This window comes from Dermacentor albipictus, chromosome 1 (assembly GCF_038994185.2).
Source record: "Dermacentor albipictus isolate Rhodes 1998 colony chromosome 1, USDA_Dalb.pri_finalv2, whole genome shotgun sequence".
In the NCBI taxonomy this organism is placed as follows: domain Eukaryota; kingdom Metazoa; phylum Arthropoda; class Arachnida; order Ixodida; family Ixodidae; genus Dermacentor; species Dermacentor albipictus.
Genome location: NC_091821.1, coordinates 500,927,127 through 500,948,945, shown reverse-complemented (window position 1 = coordinate 500,948,945; position 21,819 = coordinate 500,927,127). Strand labels below are relative to the sequence as shown.

Below are 21,819 nucleotides of genomic sequence, written 5' to 3'. Positions count from 1 at the left end.
TCCCCTCCTCCCGCAGTCCCTCCTTCCACACCCCTCCTTCCCCTTGCCACCCTACAGCATGGCTCCTCCTACTGGGCATAATTCTTTGCAGATTACCCATTGGAATTGCAGGGAGTTTCGGCTGAAGCGCGACTCTCTTGCCAATTCTTCGTCCCCACCAGACATTATCGCTATTCAGGACGCCAATTTTTTCAGGCAACTGCCAGGATATGCTGTTATCCCCTCTGACTCCACTGACCTTCCTCACATGGTCACATACGTCTTTAGCTCCTTGCATTACGCGCAGCCGTGCAAGGAGATGCAGCGGTGGCGTAGAGGTACAACACCCACCTGGCGTGCAAGAGGTCCCTGGTCCTAATCCCGGTGCCGCGCAATTTTCCACCGGATTAAAAAAAATCCGCCTGTTGATAAAAATTGCATAAACAGGGCCTGGAGTGTGGCCTGATCCCGGTGAGCAGAACCGGTAACGCACTCCCTCACCAGAGCAGGATTGGCCACCCTGGTGCAGTACTTGGCCACAACCTCCTATATGAACACAACAATCAAACCCCGGCCCTCAGTCCCCAGCAGCGGCGAAGCAACTGACCACGGCGATGGTCAGACCTGCGAATACCTGGTTCCAGACAGGCCGCCATTGGAATATGAACCTGGCAACGTTTAACGCTAGAAGGTTATCTAGTGAGGCAAGTCTAGCAGTGCTATTCGAGGAATTAGAGGGGAGCAAATGGGATATAATAGGGCTGAGTGAAGTTAGGAGGCCAAAAGAAGCATATACAGTGTTAAAAAGCGGGCACGTATTGTGCTACCGGGGCTTAGCGGAGAGACGAGAATTAGGAGTCGGATTATTGATTAATAAGAATATAGCTGGTAACATACAGGAATCCTATAGCACTAACGAGAGGGTGGCAGCTCTTGTTGTGAAACTTAATAACAGGTACAAAACGAAGGTTGTGCAGTTCTACGCCCCTACATCCAGTCATGATCACCTCGAAGTCGAAAGCTTCTATGAAGACCTGGAATCGGCGATGGCTAAAGTAAAAAAAAAATACACTATACTGATGGGCGACTTCAATGCCAAGGTAAGCAACAAGCAGGCTGGAGACAAGGCAGTGGGGGAATATGGCATAGGCACTAGGAATAACAGGGGAGAGTTATTAGTAGAGTTTGCGGAATAGAATAATATGAGGATAATGAATACCTTCTTCCGCAAGCGGGATAGCCGAAAGTGGACGTGGAGGAGCCCGAACGGCGAGTCTAGAAATGAAATAGACTTCATACTCTGCGCTAACCCTGGCATCATACAAGATGTGGACGTGCTCGGCAAGGTGCGCTGCAGTGACCATAGGATGGTAAGAACTCGAATTAGCCTAGACCTGAGGAGGGAACGGAAGAAACTGGCACATAAGAAGCCGATCAATGAGTTAGCGGTAAGAGCGAAAATAGAGGAATTCCAGATCAAGCTACAGAACAGGTATTCGGCGTTAACTCAGGAACTGGACCCTAGTGTTGAAGCAATGAACGACAATCTTGTGGGCATCATTAAGGAGTGCGCTATAGAAGTAGGTGGTAACTCCTTTAGACAGGATACCAGTAAGCTATCACAGGAGACGAAAGATCTGATCAAGAAACGCCAATGTATGAAAGCATCTAACCCTACAGCTAGAATAGAACTGGCAGAACTTTCGAAGTTAATCAACAAACGTAAGACAGCTGGCATAAGGAAGTATAATATGGATAGAATTAAACATGCTCTCAGGAATGGAGGAAGCCTAAAACCAGTGAAGAAGAAACTAGGAATTGGAATGAATAAGATGTATGCGTGAAGAGACAAAGCCGGCAATATCATAACTAATATGGATGAGATAGTTCAATTGGCTGATGAGTTCTATAGAGATTTATACAGTACCAGTGGCACCCACGACGATAATTGAAGATATAATAGTCTAGAGGAATTCGAAATCCCACAGGTAACGCCGCAAGAAGTAAAGAAAGCCTTGGGAGCAATGCAAAGGGGGAAGGCAGCTGGGGAGGATCAGGTAACAGCAGGTTTGTTGAAGTATGGTGGACAGATTGTTCTAGAGAAACTGGACACCCTGTATACGCAATGCCTCATGACCTCGAGCGTACCGGAATCTTGGAAGAACGCTAACATAATCCTAATCCATAAGAAAGGGGACGCCAAAGACTTGAAAAATTACAGACTGATCAGCTTACTGTCCATTGCCTACAAAGTATTTACTAAGGTAATTGCAAATAGAATCAGCAACACCTTAGACTTCCGTCAACCAAAGGACCAGGCAGGATTCCGTAAAGGCTACTCAACAATAGACCATATTCACACTATCAATCAGGTGATATAAAAATGTGCGGAATATAACCAACCTTTATATATAGCTTTCATTCATAACGAGAAAGCGTTTGATTCAGTCGAAACCTCAGCAGTCATGGAGGCATTGCGGAATCAGGGTGTAGACGAGCCGTATGTAAAAATACTGAAAGATATCTATAGCGACTCTCCACCCACCGTAGTCCTCCATAACGAAAGCAACAAAATCCCAATAAAGAAAGGCGTCAGGCAGGGAGATACGATCTCTCCAATGCTATTCACAGCGTGTTTACAGGAGGTATTCACAGACCTGGATTGGGAACAATTGGGGATAAGAATTAATGGAGAATACCTTAGTAACTTGCGATTCGCTGATGATATTGCCTTGCTTAGTAACTCAGGGGACCAACTGCAACGCATGCTCACTGACCTCGAGAGGCAAAGCCGACGGGCGGGTCTAAAAATTAATCTGCAGGAAACTGAAGTAATGTTTAACAGTCTCGGAAGAGAACAGCAGTTTACAATAGGTAGTGAGGCACTGGCAGTGGTAAGGGAATACATCTACTTAGGACAGGTGGTGACTGCAGATCCGGATCATGAGACTGAAATAATCCGAAGAATAAGAATGGGCTGGGGCGCGTTTGGCAGGCATTCTCAGATTATGAACAGCAGGTTGCCGTTAACCCTCAAGAGAAAAGTATGTAACAGCTGTGCCTTACGAGTACTCACGCACGGGGCAGAAACCTGGAGGCTTACAAAAAGGGTTCTACTTAAATTGAGGACGACGCAACGAGCTATGGAAAGTAGAGGAATTCCAGATCAAGCTACAGAACAGGTATTCGGCGTTAACTCAGGAAGTGGACCCTAGTGTTGAGCTATGGAAAGAAGAATGATAGGTGTAACGTTAAGGGATAAGAAAAGAGCAGATTGGGTGAGGGAAGAAACGCGAGTTAATGATATCTTAGTTGAAATCAAGAAAAAGAAATGGGCATGGGGAGGACACGTAATGAGGAGGAAAGATAACCGATGGTCATTAAGAGTTACGGAATGGATTCCAAGGGAAGGGAAGCGTAGCAGAGGGCGGCAGAAAGTTAGGTGGGCGGATGAGATGAAGAAGTTTGCAGGGACGGCATGGCCACAATTAGTACATGACCGGGGTTGTTGGAGAAATATGGGGGAGGCCTTTGCCCTGCAGTGGGCGTAACCAGGCTGATGATGATGATGATGACGATGATGATGATGATGATGATTGCGCACAGCACAAAATTACCTCACCTACCGCTCACACCTTACTTGAAATTTTACCCCCTACCCGTTAACAGTCCTCCTGTTCGTTTTTAACTACTATCTTCTCCCACGCCAGCCTATTCACCTACTCACTCCACTCCTCAATTCCGCTGCTCAAATGGCCGTATGAAACAACCTTCTGATTGCCGGTTACTTTAATTGCCCTCACGTGGACTGGGGCTATCGGCGCGTCAACTACAGAGACACAGTTTTATGCAATGAAACACTTCTGCTCCATCTGACTATTTTTAATGACTCCAGCCTACGTGCGGGGGATGGTATCAGTGTTACCGCCGATACTAACCCATACCTCACGTATGGAAGAAATGTAGCCGACCTACAATGGGAAAGAACTCAAAGCACGCTAGACAGCGACCACCGTCTAATTCGCCTAGCAGTTAACGATCGCCGACCTCAGCACAAGTTTACCGTTAGGCACACTAATTGGGACCAGCTCCGCAAATTTAGGCAAGCGCCGGCAACGCAGGTCTCCTTTCACCTAGATACCTGGACGACTCAGTTACAGAAGGACATTCGCCAATATACACAAACGCTAGATACCACCCCAGGCATCCCCGTTACCGTCAGTAAGCTCGCCCACCTATTTGAAGCTCAATACAACATAACGCAAAGGTGGCAAACTGAAAAGCACAACAGGGGACTAAAACTTAATCTCTCCCAGCTTCAATCACAAATAGAACACCGAAGTACTACTATTCCCATGGCAAATTGGGCTCAGGGTTGTGACGGATTCCGCGGCAATGACAGCCCGCGCTTGGCACATGTTATGCCACATGCTAGACCCCACTCAATCTAAAACCCCGATGCATCTTAGCTTTCACTGCCTCACTCATAACTATCGGCAGGACGCCGACGCCTTCTTCGCGCAAGTGAAATGCTCCTATACCAAACCACGTCTTCCTTGCAAACATCCCTTATACACACTCTCACCCCAAGCTGAGCATGGCGCCCCTACTACATAATCAGAAGTTTGCACAGCCCTAATAAAATTCCACAATTCCGCACCCGGGGAAGATCAAATTACCAACGCTTCCATCTGAAATATTTTATGGCCTCCATATCTCAGCTAGTCACCTACCTTAACGAGTGCTGGGCGTCAGGCAACCGCGCTGCCTGCTGCAAGCATGGAAAAGTCATATTTATCACAAAACCCCACAAGCCCGTCACCCCAGAGAACATCCGCCCTATATATATTACATCCTGTCTCGGCGGGGCCTTCGAGCACACAATGCTTGCCTGACTAACACCTTACATGGAAGGTCCAGTCACCTTTTTCCCCTCAGTATGTTGGAATTTCGTGGGCATCTATCTGCGCAGGATGCTCTACTTCAAATTACGCATGGCAAGCTACATGATACCATCCCCCACCTCACTAAAGCAATCGTGGCAGTTGACCTCACTAACGCCTTTGACAGAATTCGACATGATCCCGTTTTACGAGAACTGCAGGCGCTACAGGTAGGCCCTAAACCTACAACTAAGTTCGCGTCTTTCTCTCTGGCCGCACTGCCCCCTTGCACATTGATCAGCTCAGCACAGCCCCTTATACACTCGGCGAGTTCGGAACCCCTCAAGGCCCGGTCCGGTCCGCCCTTCTGTTTAATAGTGCTCCCATCCCGTTAGCTCGCAAACTCAATCTCATCCCACACCTAAAACATATCCTGCATGCTGATGGTATTACCACGTGGACCACTCATGGCACTGACGGTGAAATTCAGGAAACTCATCAATACGTCATCTATAGGGCTTGAATGTTGCCCGTCTAAAGCCGCGCTCCTCCTAATTAGACCAAAATCTGCAGATAAATCGAAATCGCTTTACGAGAATCTCCGATCCCCTCATTCCCTCCCTGCGCATCCTTGACCTCTCTGCTGGAATCCGGACGCAATGACCATACCTTTAAGACATTTAAGGCCTCCATGCAATACATGGTGCAGGGAGGCCTACGCTGCGTATCCTCCCTGCACAAAGGTTCAGACGAAGCTAACAGTTTGAAAGTTGTACATGCTTTTACGCCTAGCTGCATTCTATAGGCCACCGCACATATTAAGCTGACCTCCACGCAAACCGAACGCGTAAATACCGTGATCCGCCTTGAAACTAAGGCAGCCCTAAACCTACCTCGTAGCACTAGTACAGCCAAACTCCTTGCACTAGGCATGCTTAACACTCTTCCCGAAATAGTTGACCTGCAGCGTGCAGCACTTCTCTCGCGGGCATCCTCGTCCCTGACTATCTTTCCCCGCCGCATCCCGCAACCCGTCTGAATGGTGCACCTTCCACGACAGGCCCATCTGTTTCCACTGCGGCAGCATTGGCCACGTCGCTCATCACTGCCGCAGCCCCCGATGGCCAACTCCGTCTCCGACGTGCAACAGTGTATACTTCCGTAACTCTGCACCTACAGCTCCCTATGCTTTTCGCGCCGATCGCACTATACCGCTGACGCCCCTGCTCCGAATTTTCGCTACGGCCGATCGCCGTCACCTCGACGTCGTCAGCCCCTTCGCCCAGCCCCGTTGTAGTTGCATAAGTTGTAGTTGCCTCGACAGGGTGACCGGAACGCTGCCTTATGGAGTAGGCCAACGGCCAAGGGTGCGGAGTGCCGCAAAAAACACAGAACCTCCTTGGACAGGGACCAAACGTAGACTGCCGTTTATTTCAAAAGGAGGAAAGGGAACACGGCGGGATGAACTTACAACGTTGGGCATGGCGTGGCGCTAGTCATTAAAAAACTTTGAAAACGAAAGTGAGGATAAAGCATCACCTCTCCCTTAAAAGAAAGTGAAGCTATCTCCCCTCGCTTGAAATAGCCGGATAGCTTAAAACACACAAATGTCTTACAGACAAAAGCAGAAACTGTATACAGTTATACAATGAGTAATGTTTTGGGGAGGACCTGCACATTTAGAATAGTTTAAATGGCCGAATGTAAAGTAAATGCGATAGAAATGAAGAACCCTACATGCACTTTCTTGTTTAGCCTTAAGAGAACTTGTGACTATTCATCTCGATCAACGCCTTAGCACTCAAATTGTTTGGTGGACTAAAACCATCCTTGCACAATGGGGAATGTAGGCACGTTTACCTATCACAGATACCTCTTTTTCAACAGCTGGCAAAAGATGATAGACATGAGGTATATATGATTCCCCTTATTTTTTGCGAATGAACGCATGAACCGTACATCATGAAATAGATTGCACACAACACTGTTCACATAATCTAAAAGAAGTCAAAGTTAAATAAGACACGCTTTTACCCGACATAGGGGAAAAAATGTCAGCATCGTGTGTTTGGTTTAACGACAACATTACATGGTGAGCACAAACTATGGTAAGCAGAGTATCCATTTTTCGTCTTTTTCCTTCTGGAACGCACTACCGCATATTAAGTCATGTAAATTATTTCAATTTAAACGGGAAAAAAGTCTCCATTTTATCATCTTCAATCACTTAGTTAAGTCATTTTCTTCCTTTTCTCCCTTCCACATGTACATTTTGTTAATACTTACGCTATACACAATTGAAAGTTCGGCCGGTTATGTCTCATTAATCGTTTACTTTCAAATGGCGTTATAGTTACTTCTGTAATTAGTCGAATGTATTAATTACTATACTTTCGCTAGGATATTTGTAGCTGCTTTGTTTTAGTAGTGCGAAACATAAAGCAATACTATATGTTTGCAATCTTTTTATTGTTTACATTATTTGTTACAATTGTTTATATTTTTACTTGTACCCTGTACAGAAGGTCCCGTTACAATCTTTGACCCCGGGACCTCCTCCTCTATAATATCCCCTTGTACAGTATCTTGTCTTGTCTATTCGTGATAAAACCTCATTAAACATACAAATTTACGCAGCATATGAACACTGAACACAAAAGAAAGACAATGTGAATACCAATGCATCCGCCTCAGATAACAAGGCTGTGCGGCTCGCCCGCTCTGAGCACGGCCAAGGACTGACAGTCCTTGGCCGTCGTCGACGTGAGTGTGTGCATATGGCAAGATTATGCTGCGGGAATGTTGAAAGAAAACCCCCTTTTGAAGAGAGGATACTATGTGACCTCAGCGTCATGAAAGAGACACTCTTTAGACTGAGTAGTCAAATTCCTTTAGGAGCGTTTAACCTCTATTGATCATAGAAAAGAGGAACTCGAGTACAAAGTTCCTTAAATGCTGAAGGCAGTGATGTTATAGTAACATCCTAATTATAGCAACCTGAACGATCGCATTCGAAATGCATAAATTGTAAAAAAAAAACTATTCGACAGAACAGTGTGAAACGAACGTTTCCAAACAAACCAATACAGTAGAGCTATTTTGAAACATAATCCTTAAACCGTACGAGGGTTATGTACTTCGTGTAGACCTAGGAAAAACTGTTTCTAGCTGGCGAGAAGAACTAGACGGGTCATTACTCGTACATGAGCTGCAATTTCGACAACCGCTGTTCTGAGTTCTTTCAAGGAACCCTATCTTGGGAAGGTATGACCGACGGAAAGCCGGCAAATTCTTCAGCAGAGGAGGAACCCTGTCGCGAGGGTGAAACGGGAGGTGGAAATACAGTGTGTGCAGCCAGAGAACTTGTACCAGTAGGAATTGGAAGAGAGACGGGAAAACCATCATCAAGAAATGGGTATGTCACTGAAATGACTCTTTTTATGTAAGCTCTGAAGATAATCTTGTCGTACCAGATATTGCACCAGTTCGGAAGCATCCCAACGGTTGCCGTTTTCAAGCTGGAAAGTGTTTGATCCTATCCTGCACTTTATCTCAAACGGACGCAATATCTTAGACCAGACTTTCGTGAGATGCGTGCTCAGTTCTCCTGGACGAAGGAGGAGGAGGAAATAACTTTATTGGGTCCTGAGGAACCCCTCCCCACCCACTCTTGGTTTAGTGGTCGGCAGGGGTCGCGGGCCGCACCCACGTTGGGACGGGAAGCCCGTGAGCCTCCGCCCTTTCGTGAGCCCTCTGGACGGCCCGGAGCTGGGTCTGGTGGTCGTCGCTTCGCAGGGCGTCCACCCAGTCTTCTTCTTTAGTGAACACGGTGCCGCTTAACGCGGAGCATGGTAAGAGCATATGCGCTAGCGAGCAGTACGATGCGCCACAATCCGGACATTGCGGCTCTACTTCTGGTGAATAACGGCTCAGTCTGCCTCTCGAGGGGAACGACCCTGTCTGAAGCATTCTGAATATCGATGACTGTGGTCTAGTGAGTTTAGCGTGGGGCAGCGGGAAGGTTCTCCTCGACAGCTGATAGTGCGTTGTTATTTCGTTGAAGGTGAGCAGTGGACGAAACTGAACGAATTTTGTTACGCGACGACGGTCTGCGTACGTTTTGACATTTTCCTTTTTTCGTAGCACTCGTCTTTGTACTTCATGGCGCAACTTCGGAGAAGCAAATTTCGGATGAATTGCAGACATGTTTGCAACATCGAGTCGTGTTCACGGTTGACGACTATGGAGCGGCATAGAAGAAGAAACAGGTACCGTCATATGTGGAGTAAACTTGTAAATAATCAAGTGTTCTAAGACGGCAAACCTAAGGTGTCATTGACCCAATATAGAAATCTGTATGAATGCTTTGAGGACACGGTTGAATCTGTCTACCTGACCGTTTGCCTGCGGGTAGTAAAGTGATGACAGGAAATGCTTGATGCCTCTTCGCTTCACGAAGTTCTCAAACCCAGCGAAAACAAATTGTGGTCCATTGATAGGCACAATGGCATCAGGAAACCCTTAACGATTGGAAACTGAAATGAGGAAACGCATAACGGCGCCAGAAGTGACTGTGTACAAGAAACCAACTTTAGGCTACTTGGAGTGATAATCTACCAGCAAAGCGAACGTATTGAGGAGCCTGATCAATTGAACCAATAATGTCTGTGGCCACCTCGTCACCAGTTGTACTTCTATAAGTTGTAGTTGCCTCGACAACACGGCCGCAACGTGCGGCCTATGGAGTAGGCCGACGGCCGAGGGCGCTGGTTTGACTGCAGTAGACAACATGGTGCTTGTCACGCGCCACAGTAGAATGAGAGAACTACGCTGGAAAGGCAGTCGGAGCACAGCTACCACGCGATGCTTGACGCTGCTCATGTTCGCGTAACGAACTCCACTCGTCGGAGAAGTAGCGCCACAAAGGGAAGAAAGAGTTGCCACTGCGGAGGGTGCAGAGGCGACGCAGAGGGCTCATGGTCGTTTTCCGGTAGAAAGCCACCACGAACTGGTGCTTGCTCTATGCTGAGAAGCAGCGGAAAAGACCAATTGGAAGTCCAAGATCTCCTCTCCCATTACCACGTCCAGACCCTCTCTCAGCGTTTGCGCCCGCTGGATTTTGGTGGGGGCGCGCAGGTCCAATATTCCGTTTGCGACAAGGTTGTTTGTGTTTCTTGATTGGCTGTCGTCTTGGTGGCTTGTGACTTGTCTGCGATTGGCTACCGCCACAAAGCGAGTTTGAAGCAGAGGTGTTATAACGATGGTACGGTGAGAAAACAAGCTGCTATGGGCCATAGAAACGACGCTCATCACGACGCTTGTTGCTAAACGCTTGACCTTTTTTTTTTGTTTTACCTATTCAACGATGTAAATCTTGTGGGGATGCGCGACTCTCACGCATCCCCTGATATGTTGCTTTCCCGCACGGCTCGCGTGGCCTGGCGCTCGCGGCGGTCGGAGTGGTACAAGCGCGGTGCGAGAGATGGCGCGAGTGTCGCGCCGCTGCAGGGTTACTTGGGTGCGGTAAGACAAGGCGCTCTCTCTTGGGTTCGGGACAGCAAGCGGTGTGGACGTGCTTCTGCGAGACCGTCTCGCGTGGCCGCCTTGGAACGCGCCACCGTTGGCGTGACCGTACACGCGAACGACTAGGCGTTGGGATCCAGCATGGGGCGAACATATTCGCTCGCTATCCGGTCACGGTGAGTCGGACTTCTAGATTTGTCGCGCGCCCATCGGCATGTTTTGTCGATAGCAACTCGGCTAGCAGGCATTGATCTATGAAAGGTGCAATAAATGCCCTTGTGACTGTTTGCACAACTGTGTTGTCGTTCCTTTGTCCCAAGAGTTCGGGTGTGTGACACCCCACATCTGGCTGCCCAACGTGGACCTCTTGGGGCATCGGACGATAGATTTAACAGGTTTGCTTCGTTCGAGACCTTTGTTTGAACCGAAGCGTAGGGCTACCATGGATTTTGATCACTAGCGTTGGCGGCGTGCTTTCTTGAGCGAGGCGTCGGTGGCTGTAGTGTGTTATAACATGTCAACATGCTAAGCCTTTTCGCAAGTGTTTTTTTAATGACCTTCGTCGGCACGAGAGCCACGTGGTCTGCCTCCTGGGAGAGCGAGGCTCAGCGCCCGCGGAGCATTGACAAGCCTGAAGCGAGTGAGTACGGAAGCCTCGTGGGTGGTCCGAATTTCTCATGTAAATAGCTTTTTCTATCTCTTTGACTCGGATGAAGTCGCGGCTCTGGGAGCCGGTTGGCCGCGGGCCACGGGTGCCACTACGGGCTGACTGGTATTGCGGCCTGGCACCGGGCGCTCCGACACCGTCTGGGATGGTGGGCGCCGTCCACTCGGATGCTGTGTCACCTCATAGAGATGTCACCTCATAGAGCTGACATCTCCTCGCTGCTGCCTGTTTTGCGCTCATTTTGGGTGTTTTTTGGATGCCGGTTGTTGTCAGGGTAGCAACGCTTTAGGCCTAAGGCTTTACGAAGCTGCCTGTCGCACGTGGAGGGACACAACCTGGTGGACCGTGGCGTTGAGGTGTTGCAAGTTGCTTCCCTCATTCTATTTAGCCTCGCACGAATTGAAATTACTCGTTCGACTCAAGAAAGCGAGCTTCGTTCACGTGAACTTAGCATCTGAGTAGCTGCCCGATATTTTGCTAGCCGAGTTGAACATCATACCACGTGGGCGATGCGCCCGCAGAATTCCTCTTCCTTGCACTACTTTAGTGTTTGCCGAGTGTGTTGAGTGTACGCAGCGTGATTGGAGTCACCCATGGCTTGCTGTTACCTGCACATCGTCTGCGCTGCTGCCCCGGACTACGATCGAGCAACCCCGGGCGATGGTGGTGCTGTGGCCAGTTCGACGCAGCGACTTCGGCGGCCGCCTGTATCCAGCTCACAACCCTTGGCGGCGGAGAAAAGAGCCGGCGGTCACCGACCGCTGCTGCAGCTCTCGCCAGCAGGGCGCGTCGGCGCGAGCGACGCTTGCTCGTGCCGACTACTGCGTCGTCGTTTCCGGAGTCCTGGCCTGGAATCGTGCCGTCGAGTCTGCAAAGCTGCTTCTGTTACCGGCGGACGCCGGCGGTGTACCCAGGGACAATCTCGGCTCGCATGCTATGGACAGACAGTGGACATTTCCTCAGCGCGGCCACTGTTGCATGTACTATCTTGTTCGCGAAGCACGGGTTAATGTTAGACCGTGTCACGTGTTTCGCCGGAATAACAAGTGATTTAAGGTTGGGGGGATGTCGGGATGCGCGGCTCTCACGCATCCCCTGAAATGTTGTTTTCCCGCACGGTTCGCGTGGCCTGGCGCCCGCGGCGGTCGGAATGGTACAAGCGCCGTGCGAGAGATGGCGCGAGTGTCGCGCCGCTGCGGGGTTACTTGGGTGCGGGGAAGACAAGGCGCTCGCTCTTGGGTTCGATATCGTCAAGCGGCGCGGACGTCCCGCGCGGGCGCCGATCCAAGCTTCTGCGAGACCGCCTCGCGTGGCCTGCCATCGAACGCGCCACCGTTCGCGTGACCGCACGCGCGAACGACCAGGCGTTGGGATCCAGCATGGGGCGAACATATTCGCTCGCTACCTGGTCGCGGTGAGTCAGACTTCCTAGATTTGTCGCGCGCCCATCAGCATGTTTTGTGGATAGCAACTCGGCTAGCAGGCATTGATCTCTGAAAGGTGCAATAAATGCCCTTGTGATTGTTTGCACTACTGTGTTGTCGTTCCTTTGTCCCAAGAGCGGGTGTGAGAACTCCACAATCTTTACAGTCTATTAACAGGTGCCGAGTCCTTTCTTGTTTTGTTTCGCAGCACATACATTCCTTGTGTTGTTGCGAATATTTCACCTTGCATGTTTATGTATTTGGCAACCAACTCGGGCCTGCAATAGCAAGAGACTCCCATTTGCTTTAACACATAGATTTTCCCTCATGATTTCTTACTTGCAATTTTCGTAAATCCTTTTGATTTTTTCCCATTCCTTACGCACAATTTGCGTCTATGTTTCTCTCTCTTTATTATGACTCCTGGTTCTGTATTTGCACTTTCAATTACCCAGCACTTGGTTGCCAACTTCCTTGACTTGTTCCTTCGTTCCGTGTCCACGCTTTCGAGGTACAGATATTGGTTCACTTTAGCGGGCCATTTATTTTCAGTCATGTTCCTTAGTTTTCTCGAAAGTAAATTTTTCTCTGTGCTTCTATGACTTCAAAACAAGCACAACTCATGAAACATTGCACTGCATCTATGAGGTTTTACCATGGGCCTACAAAGCCAGTCAGCCTACCCACATCTGGTTAATCTCGAACCCCCACAAGATTTCTGATTTAAAGCACGGAATTGCATTTGTAAAAATCAGCGCTGGCACCATTACTCTTTTCTTAATTTCTCGCACCACCTCCTATTTATTGTAGCCCCACAGTTGTGCATGCTTCATTGTTACTGTATTCCGCTTCCCTTCAATTTTCATATTATGTTGATGGACGCTTGACTAGGAGCTTCGTGGGTATATGTAAACACATAGACGTTCACACTGCTTACTATGGTTATGACTTCCTTCTTCAGTGATACCATATGATTACTTATCTCTAGATTATTTATCATAATTGCCGATGTATTTCCGCTAAATTTGAGGGCTAGTTTCATCGCTGCATTACCGCTTATATTCGCAAGACAATCTAAATACCTTGCACAGTCCACTAGAAGCCCTTTGTCGTCCGCATACATCGGCCCAGACACCTTTTGCACCATTTGCCCATTACGGATACAAAATACATAAAAACCCAGTTGCCACATTCCAGTGTCCTTCGGTGCCCTTAACCTGGAGAGCGAACAACAATGGATATTCAAAATGTCAAGCGCCATCAGCCACCTCGTCTAGCTCAAGGCGAAACTGCTCGTCGTTAGCATAGATAAACGCAGAGCTGCTACTTTTACCCCTGTTGTTTAGTGTCCTCCCACTCCTGTGCGCTACTATATGAAAAGCAATGAGCTCGGGGCAACGCCAGCAAAATAACTACGTTTTTTGTTTTGCTTTTGCAATAAGCATAACAATATCAGCGAATAAAATAAAATAAAATCTGTGTGCTAAACACTCAACAAAGCGGACGACGTTTGCAAACTCGTTCCCTCCTGTGTTTGCTTACTGCGACGTGTATAAGAACCCCCCCCATCACGACCACCATTTCTTAACAAATCAGATAAATCGGCATTTTTGTTTGTTTCCTGCCTCGTCAGCTTCGTTTAAATTTTCGCTCAATGGCAAAGCTTGCTTCCGCAAAAATAATTTTTGAGAGCGTGAACCCCTCTTTGCCTATATGAGCACAATCAATTTTTCGTTAAATGTTCCTGTAAAGACACTGCTGTTTCATATGATTCAAGTTAGAGATTTCTCAGCGTTTTAGGATTTTAGCAGTTAAAACAATATTTTCGCAAACGGAATGAAAAATGCCTTGCCGGTATTACTGCACATATTTTGCACGAAATACTTCCGAGACAAGAAAAATGATGACAGCTTCAGAGAAGACACCGCAATATTCGCAAAAGCAGTTGTTTCATTCGTACTCTACAAAGCGTCGCAGTTTCGCCCGAAAAGCGAAATATCGATTGCGATAGCAAATAACTAGACAGTTATACTGATTAGGTATAGTAGATTTATCGGCCGTATAAAGTTCGAAACATTCGCTTACTTAGTGAATTAATAAGGATGACATCAGGGAGCACAAGCATACATGAACACATCACACTCAATGAGTACGAGTGATCATCATTTGACTCAATGTCAAAACGCTAATACGAGCAAGCGTGGCAGCAACAGCGAGCGAAGTGACCTTTGTCTATCGCTACAGCAGAAAAGCGTCGAGAAAGTGCGCACAAAGGTATGAGCCGTCTGCTGATCCCTTTCAGGATACGATCCTTGAGAAAGTGCGCTATAAGTGCGCTCACGGCGATGGCGACTCCGATGGAAGAAACGCACCTGGAGTGTCCGTATAATTGGTATCCGACTAAAAGAAAGCAAAAAAAATCACGGAGAAACTCCTCTGGGAGTTGTCTAAGTATGCGTAAGCATTGTGCCACTTGCGCATCTCCATGCAGCCTGGTGTCATTAACAATGTTACGAAACTTTGTTCGACCAGTATCAATGACAGCACTGCGGCGACACCAACTGGTGCGGATGGAGCCGCAAGGAGCCTTGATGAGCCAAGCAAAGTATTCCAGGTGGCAGTGCCAGGCGCGCTTATGACTTTCCGATCATTGTAAGTCGTTATCGCCATTTAGAGCCTTATAATAATAATAATATATGGGGTTTTACGTGCCAAAACCACTTTCTGATTATGAGGCACGCCGTAGTGGGGGACTCCGGAAATTTCGACCACCTGGGGTTCTTTAACGTGCACCTAAATCAAAGCACACGGGTGTTTTCGCATTTCGCCCCCACCGAAATGCGGCCGCAGTGGCCGGGATTCGATCCCGCGACCTCGTGCTCAGCAGCCCAACACCATAGCCACTGAGCAACCACGGCGGGTTTAGAGCCTTATCCATTGACGTCGAAGTGTTATTAACCGTGACCACCGGGGTGGCGGCACCGCCCCGCCGGCCGCACCTTGAAAGCGATCTGCGATGCCGGCAAAGAGTGCCGACTGCCCATAGCTTCGCGCGCTGTGTTCTCACCGCTCACTTTGTGTTGAAGACGCGCGAGCCCATACCTTGAAAGCGATCAGCGAAAGTGGCTGAGCGCATCGTGTGCTGAGGGCTCCGCGAGCGCAGTGTTCTCGCCGCATCGTTGGCGTTGAAGAGGCAGCACGAAGGTGAATTTGCTCGCTGTTGCGAGCGCTCTCTTGAAAGCGGTCGTTTTACGCGACGGACGGACGGAGCGACAGACAGACGAACGGACGCATGGTTTTCTCGTTTGGAATAACAGAAATGCTTACGCAATTAAAAGCCGCCTGTTACACATTACCACTAGCGTGCAGACGCAGCAATTATTGATGCCGCTTATTCACTGAAAAGTCTAGACAGTTCAGCAAATTCCATGAGTATTGGTTTTGCCACATGAGAAAAAATAGAAGAGCGGGTACAGCGTCGGGGCGCACCGCGCCATGCAGCTTCAAAGCGGTAGGGTCGCAATCAGCGTAGAGATATGCCAGGCCCGCGCGGTCTATCCTGAAGCTGTCGCTGCTCACCGAAGCAGCGCACTGCTGCATCAAATATGCGCTTTTTTTTCGTACATACATTTTGTATTTATTTAGCGTGCATTTCTTTACTTTGGCTCTGCATGGTATTGAGACGCCGCGCTGCATAACGCGCACAATGGAGCGTTTCGGGGGTTTCTCAAGTTATTGCGGTCTGTTAAGCATGAAATGTTTTAGTTCGCGTTGTCGGCGACCTTCAAGTCACCTTGAACCAAGAGCCAGAGCCGTTATCCGGTCACTCAAACGAGAATATCCGGGCAAGTTGCGAGGACAAAACTAGATCATCCGAGCAACCAGTCAAAACCTAAGAAAATGTGGTCTCTGGCCCCAAGGCTTTGTGCAGGACCACTGTACAGACTACTTACTGCCAAAACAAGTTACAGCAATATTGCTTCCGAGTTCTTCCTAATTTTTGTTCACAACATCACTCAAGCTGCAACTTCTAGTGCGCTGAAGTTTTATGTGTCATATTGAATAGCGACGTTGAAAAGGCAGATAAAACACAGGGCACCATACACTTGAAGAAAGAAGCGCTAAATCATGTACGCCATATAAAATTCTATATTACAATTTCTTCAATTAAACTTGTGCTCGAAATTAGCGCCTATCCGTCGTAAATGCTCTTTCGTTGCCCACGTCCAAGCTGCTGCCACCTTACACTTCATTGTCATGTTTAGGACACATGTAAAATGTAATTTTGAAGAGTCCAAAATTAACACACCTTTAGAGGTTGCCTGTGTCGAACGCCAAAGGTCCGATTTATTTATTTATTTATTTATTTATTTATTTATTTATTTATTTATTTATTTATTTATTTATTTATTTATTTATTTATTGAATATTTGATTGATTGATTGATTGATTGATTGATTGATTGATTGATTGATTGATTGATTGATTGATTGATTGATTGATTGATTGATTGATTGATTGAAACATGAATTAGAAGGGATGGCCCGTGGCCTAAGATAGGGGTAAGGGATCAGGTGAAAGGAAGGATGCCTGCCGCCTTCGCCAATGACAGCAAAGCGTTAATTCTTCTGATGGCATTTGCTCGCGGTGCGACCCAGTCTTCGTACGATGCCACCTCAGAGCTGCGCCGCGTTGGCTTAGCGTCGCCTCGAGAGATGGCGCCACGCTGTGTGGCGATTTCAGCCAATTTTTGTTTTCTTGCTGGGCAGTCCGCTTTGTCTCCCTGGCGCCTTTCGCTGGCAGTCGTGCCGCCTTCAGCCGGTTTTCTCCGTCTAGCTGGCCAGCCTCCATATGCACCAGTGCACAGGAAGGCGTGTTGCAGTGTGGTGTGATGGGTCGTGCCGTTGCGGACGTGCACTACACACATTTTAGGATTGTGGCTAGTATAATCTGCAACCAATCTGCTCTGCTAGTTGGACCAGTGCACATTATGAAGTGGTGCAGTGTGGTGTGGTAGGGTGTAAGGCTGCGAACGTGCACTACACCCATTGTAAGACTGTGGCTAGTATCATCTCGAACCAATCTGCTTTGCTGGTTGGACCAGTGCACGGTATGACGTGGCGCTGTGTGGTGTGTTGGTGTGTGTCGTTGCGAACCTGAAACACCCATTTTAAGATTGTGGCTAGTATCATTTCCAATCAATCTGCTTTTTTGGTTGAACCAGTGCACAGTATGGCGTGGAGCGGTGTGGTGTGATGGGGTGTGCCGTCGCAAACGTGCACTATACCCATTTTGAGATTGCGGCTAGTATCATCTCGAACCAATCTGCTTTGCTGGTTGGGACCAGTGCACATTATGGCGTAGCGCGGTGTGCTGTGGTGGGGTGTGCCGTTGCGAACCTGCGACACCCATTTTAAGAGTGTGGCTAGTATCATCTCCAAGCAGTCTGCTCTGCTGGTTGCCATTTAATGCCTACATACACTCCCGATTTCGCCAGAGCCACCAAGTTTTGAAGCAGAAGCACCTCTAGACAAGGAAATCGTCAATTTATGAACGTTGTTACGTTTGGCGGAATTGGCGAAAACCAAACACAGGGGTCATGGAATTGTTAACGACGTCAGAATTCCTGCGAGAAGGTGCCTAATCATTGTGAAAGTCGTGTTTCAAGACTTGTGCGTCATTCAATGAAGGCAAATTGCCGGAGTTCGTAATAAGAACAAGACTACGCGAGGCTTCCCAAGATTTGAATGAGAGATGCCAGCACAAGGAGTGGTTTTACCTTCTGGGGAGCTTGTGTCCCCAATGAAACAAACCCCGGTCGCCAATGAAACGACGTGTCCTATGTGCTTACTCCCCACTTTCCAGGATAAGCTTAGAAGCGGCAGGAGTGGGCTGTGTAGTTTTTCACCTCCGCGAAGACGGTGTCTTGCGTCGGTGGCAGGCCATGAGATTGGGCGCTGATGACATTACCTGTTTCCTTTGCAAGTAACCTTGCGAAAGGGGAGGATCCTTAAGAGAGATCCTCTGCGCGAGAGATGTGCTCTTCCAGAATTTAGTGTTCTCTGTGAGCCTCCGGAATGATTTAGCGTGCTCAGAAGCAATGTGATGTGCTCTGATAACAATGTACATGCGTGCTACGATGTAAAGCGTAGATCACTTGGTACTCCAGGTGCCTTTTTGCCTTCCCTGTCAATAAATTCGCCAAGTTTTTATATGTCAAGAAACAGCCTGTTTTGTTCTTCGAACCTGCCGACCTCGTACTCGTCGACAAGGAAGAAACTCTTGCCAAATGTACGGACGACGACGTGGGCCCACATTGCTTCACTGTGACGTTCCGGTATCGTAGTCCACCTACCCCTTTACAAGAGGCACCGGCGGCGAAGGCACGGCCCTCTGTGTGACGCCCGACTCTGAGACCAGAGAGCCCAAACCGAACAACGTCGAAAGCTTAAAAGTATCGCAAGGATTATGTAGTGCAGTGAACACGAGTAAGTGATAACACGCGCAACGCCCTATAGAGCTAAAACTTGATAATCGCTAAGGCGTATAACAGAAAACAGCGCACGAAATAAATTGAGCACTTACCTACAACTTGCCCATCACGTTTGTCCTCCGTTTTCAAGGGGTATTCACGTGTGACTTGAGTCACAAAGTTTCAATTCTTATGCTAAACCGAAATTCCAACGGGAGCGGAACCACCAGAGTACTCTAATTGTGTACACGAAGCTTTAACAGCGTCAACTAACTGAACTAGTACCGGAGCTTCTATTTCTAATATGAGGCTCGTTTTCTTACGTACGCAACGAATCTTGCTGGTCCTAATGCAATGCAAGGTAATTTCAGAGGTATCAGTGGAAAATTCTAGGGAGTATGAGCAACTGCTTAGGGTACCTTTAGCTCAGGTGCTAAGCGCACGTCGCTGCGAAAGGAGGTTCGGCAAAGGGTTCGCTTTCAAGGCGGCACGCATCTTGAGAATGCCGTCCAGACGGATATCCAAGAGTGTGAAATAAAAAGAAACAGCGGCCGTGGGTTCGCTGATTCATGAAGGCACAGTGAAGCACGATCTCTATAATTCGCTAGACGATGAAGCGACCGTTGTCTTTTGCGGTCCTGGATACTCACAAGGCCTTTATAACGCTTTTATAACGCCTTTATAACGAACTTACTTGTATAACGAATGATTTCGCAGGCCCGAACCACTTTATCATAAAGCATTTCGACTCTATCCGCTATTAGAGATCGCTTGGAGCCTGCAGTGGCGGTAAAATAGACGGAAGGTTATTAGGGCCATGACCACGAAACTGGTCGTATTGTCGGGATTCGTACTGCGTGTACGAGTCCGGAGCACTGACCAGTTTCCAGTCTGCAATTGCAGTGTCTGAGCTGTTAATAATAAAGTTTTGCTAGAGGATTACTTAAACTTAAAGAAACGTATTGGGTGATTAGTGCACTATTTCTGGTGCAAGGCGCTGCTACAAATTAACTGGAGCAATAATTATAATTTAATATCAGACTACCTAAATTTATAATTTGCGGAAACAGCTCGTGTAAGGAAACCTGTGAAGCCACCCAGCGATGGTGCTCACTCGTTTGAAGACCTCCCAGGCATGGCGACCGTTGGTTGGCTCGAAGCCTTCTTCGGTCACCAGCAGGTCGGCGAAAACCGCGTAGTCGCAGATACCCTCGGTGATGGGCTGCTCGACGAGTAACGTCTCGCTCACTGTGCAGAACACCAGCCCCGGCCTGGTTGCTGCTCGTGGCAAGAGATGAAAGGCAATAGCTTTTGCAGGCACGCATTCTTTCGAAGGTCTGGGCAGCGTGTACATTCGGCACGGCTTTCTTCCACGGCGCGCGACTCAGCTAAGACGCGCGACACATAAGCACGTAGAAAATATCGCTAGGGCGGAGATGCCTGCACATACTGACACGCATGTAACATGCGTGCACGCGTCTTAAAGCCATCATGCGGCTGACATACGCGCCGTGCGCCAGAAGGTCACAGCGTGTCCGTTGGCGGACTTTCAGCGTAAAGCGACCGTTCGAGCAGTCAAAAGGGACAAGATCAACCATCACAAATATCTGCGACCCACGATGTGGCCTAACGAGCGCGCTCATTGCGTAGTCTGTCGGCCAAATGAGCCTCCGAAGATGGTATTACATACGTAGATAGCTAGGCCACACTGTGTCGGAGTAAACCGCAAACGTGAGACGAAGATTGACGCAAGGAACATAAATTTCTCTTCTAGTTTTCGCGCTATTACCGTGTCGTTATGTACCAACAAGCCCAGAAAGGCTATGGTCGTATTGGTTTGATCCTCAAACTAATTACACAAATTTTTATCGTGACCACAGTGCCCAAACGAGTATAACATGTAGGCACGAGGCACCTGTCTGCCACTAAAGCGACAACGACACATGTGGTCCTTATTAAAAAGAGAACGCAAATTAATAGTCACTCATTGCGTTGATTATACTGGAACTTTCGTTACAATGGTACCAAAATAACACTGTTGTAGGTACAATAAGTTACATCAGTGTTTACAACAGTATCGCTAGTAAACAAGCTAACATGACACTTAAAAACCTGTCGTGGTATTTTAGCGGTTATTACACTGCGCAGGTACGCCCAAGGACACGGGATCAAACCTAGGCCGTGGCGGCTACATTTCGATGGGGAACGATATGCAAAAAGGCCCGTGTCTCGTGCGTTGAGAGCAGGCTAAAAATCCCCTAGTGGTCAAACTTCATCCGGAGACCCACATTACGGCGTGCCTTCAATCAGGCTGTGGTTTTGGCATGTTAAGACCCCAGAATTTAATTTAAAACGAACACAGCAATATTAATGAAAACCGTAAACATAAGCAACAGACATGAACATACAGCGTAATCACAAAGAAATAAATTCAGTAATCACTTCCCTAAGTAAGCAAGAAGCTCCGGACAGACTGGAAAGTGTGATAATGTCACAACACGAGAGCACCAGAGAAAATGCGAAAATAATGGCCGATATATCAAAACACATTGCACGAAGCATCAGTGCGAGTCATTGTTTATTCACACTGCGCTCTTAGACAGACGCAGCGACATGAACAAAAGAATAATCCTGGAGACCTATCACATTAGCAAAAACAGCACGAAGTGCATTAGCCAGCCATGTATCTCCTGAAGCGGTAAGATTGAATTTTACAAAATACACGCACCATTGGCAAACGGACTGTGTCGCCTTTTGTGCTTCGTATTTTTGTTGTTATCTGGTTTCTGTTGCGCATTCGTATCACCGTTCGCGTTTATGTCGTGTGCAATAAAAGTTAAGAATCAGCGCTGCCCGTGTATGCTCATCCGT

The 21,819-nt window shown here is 47.9% G+C and overlaps 1 protein-coding gene across 3 annotated transcripts in view; it reads right to left on the bottom strand.

Annotated features, from left to right (window-relative positions):
* The window catches only part of LOC135909359 (uncharacterized), a 146,242-nt gene that overhangs the window by 60,053 nt on the left and 64,370 nt on the right, over positions 1-21,819 (bottom strand). For all 3 annotated transcript variants that reach the window (XM_070532579.1, XM_070532580.1, XM_070532578.1), the window contains exon 9: positions 20,063-20,226. In XM_070532579.1, coding sequence (XP_070388680.1) covers positions 20,063-20,226 — 164 coding nt within the window. The remainder of the gene's footprint in view (positions 1-20,062; positions 20,227-21,819) is intronic.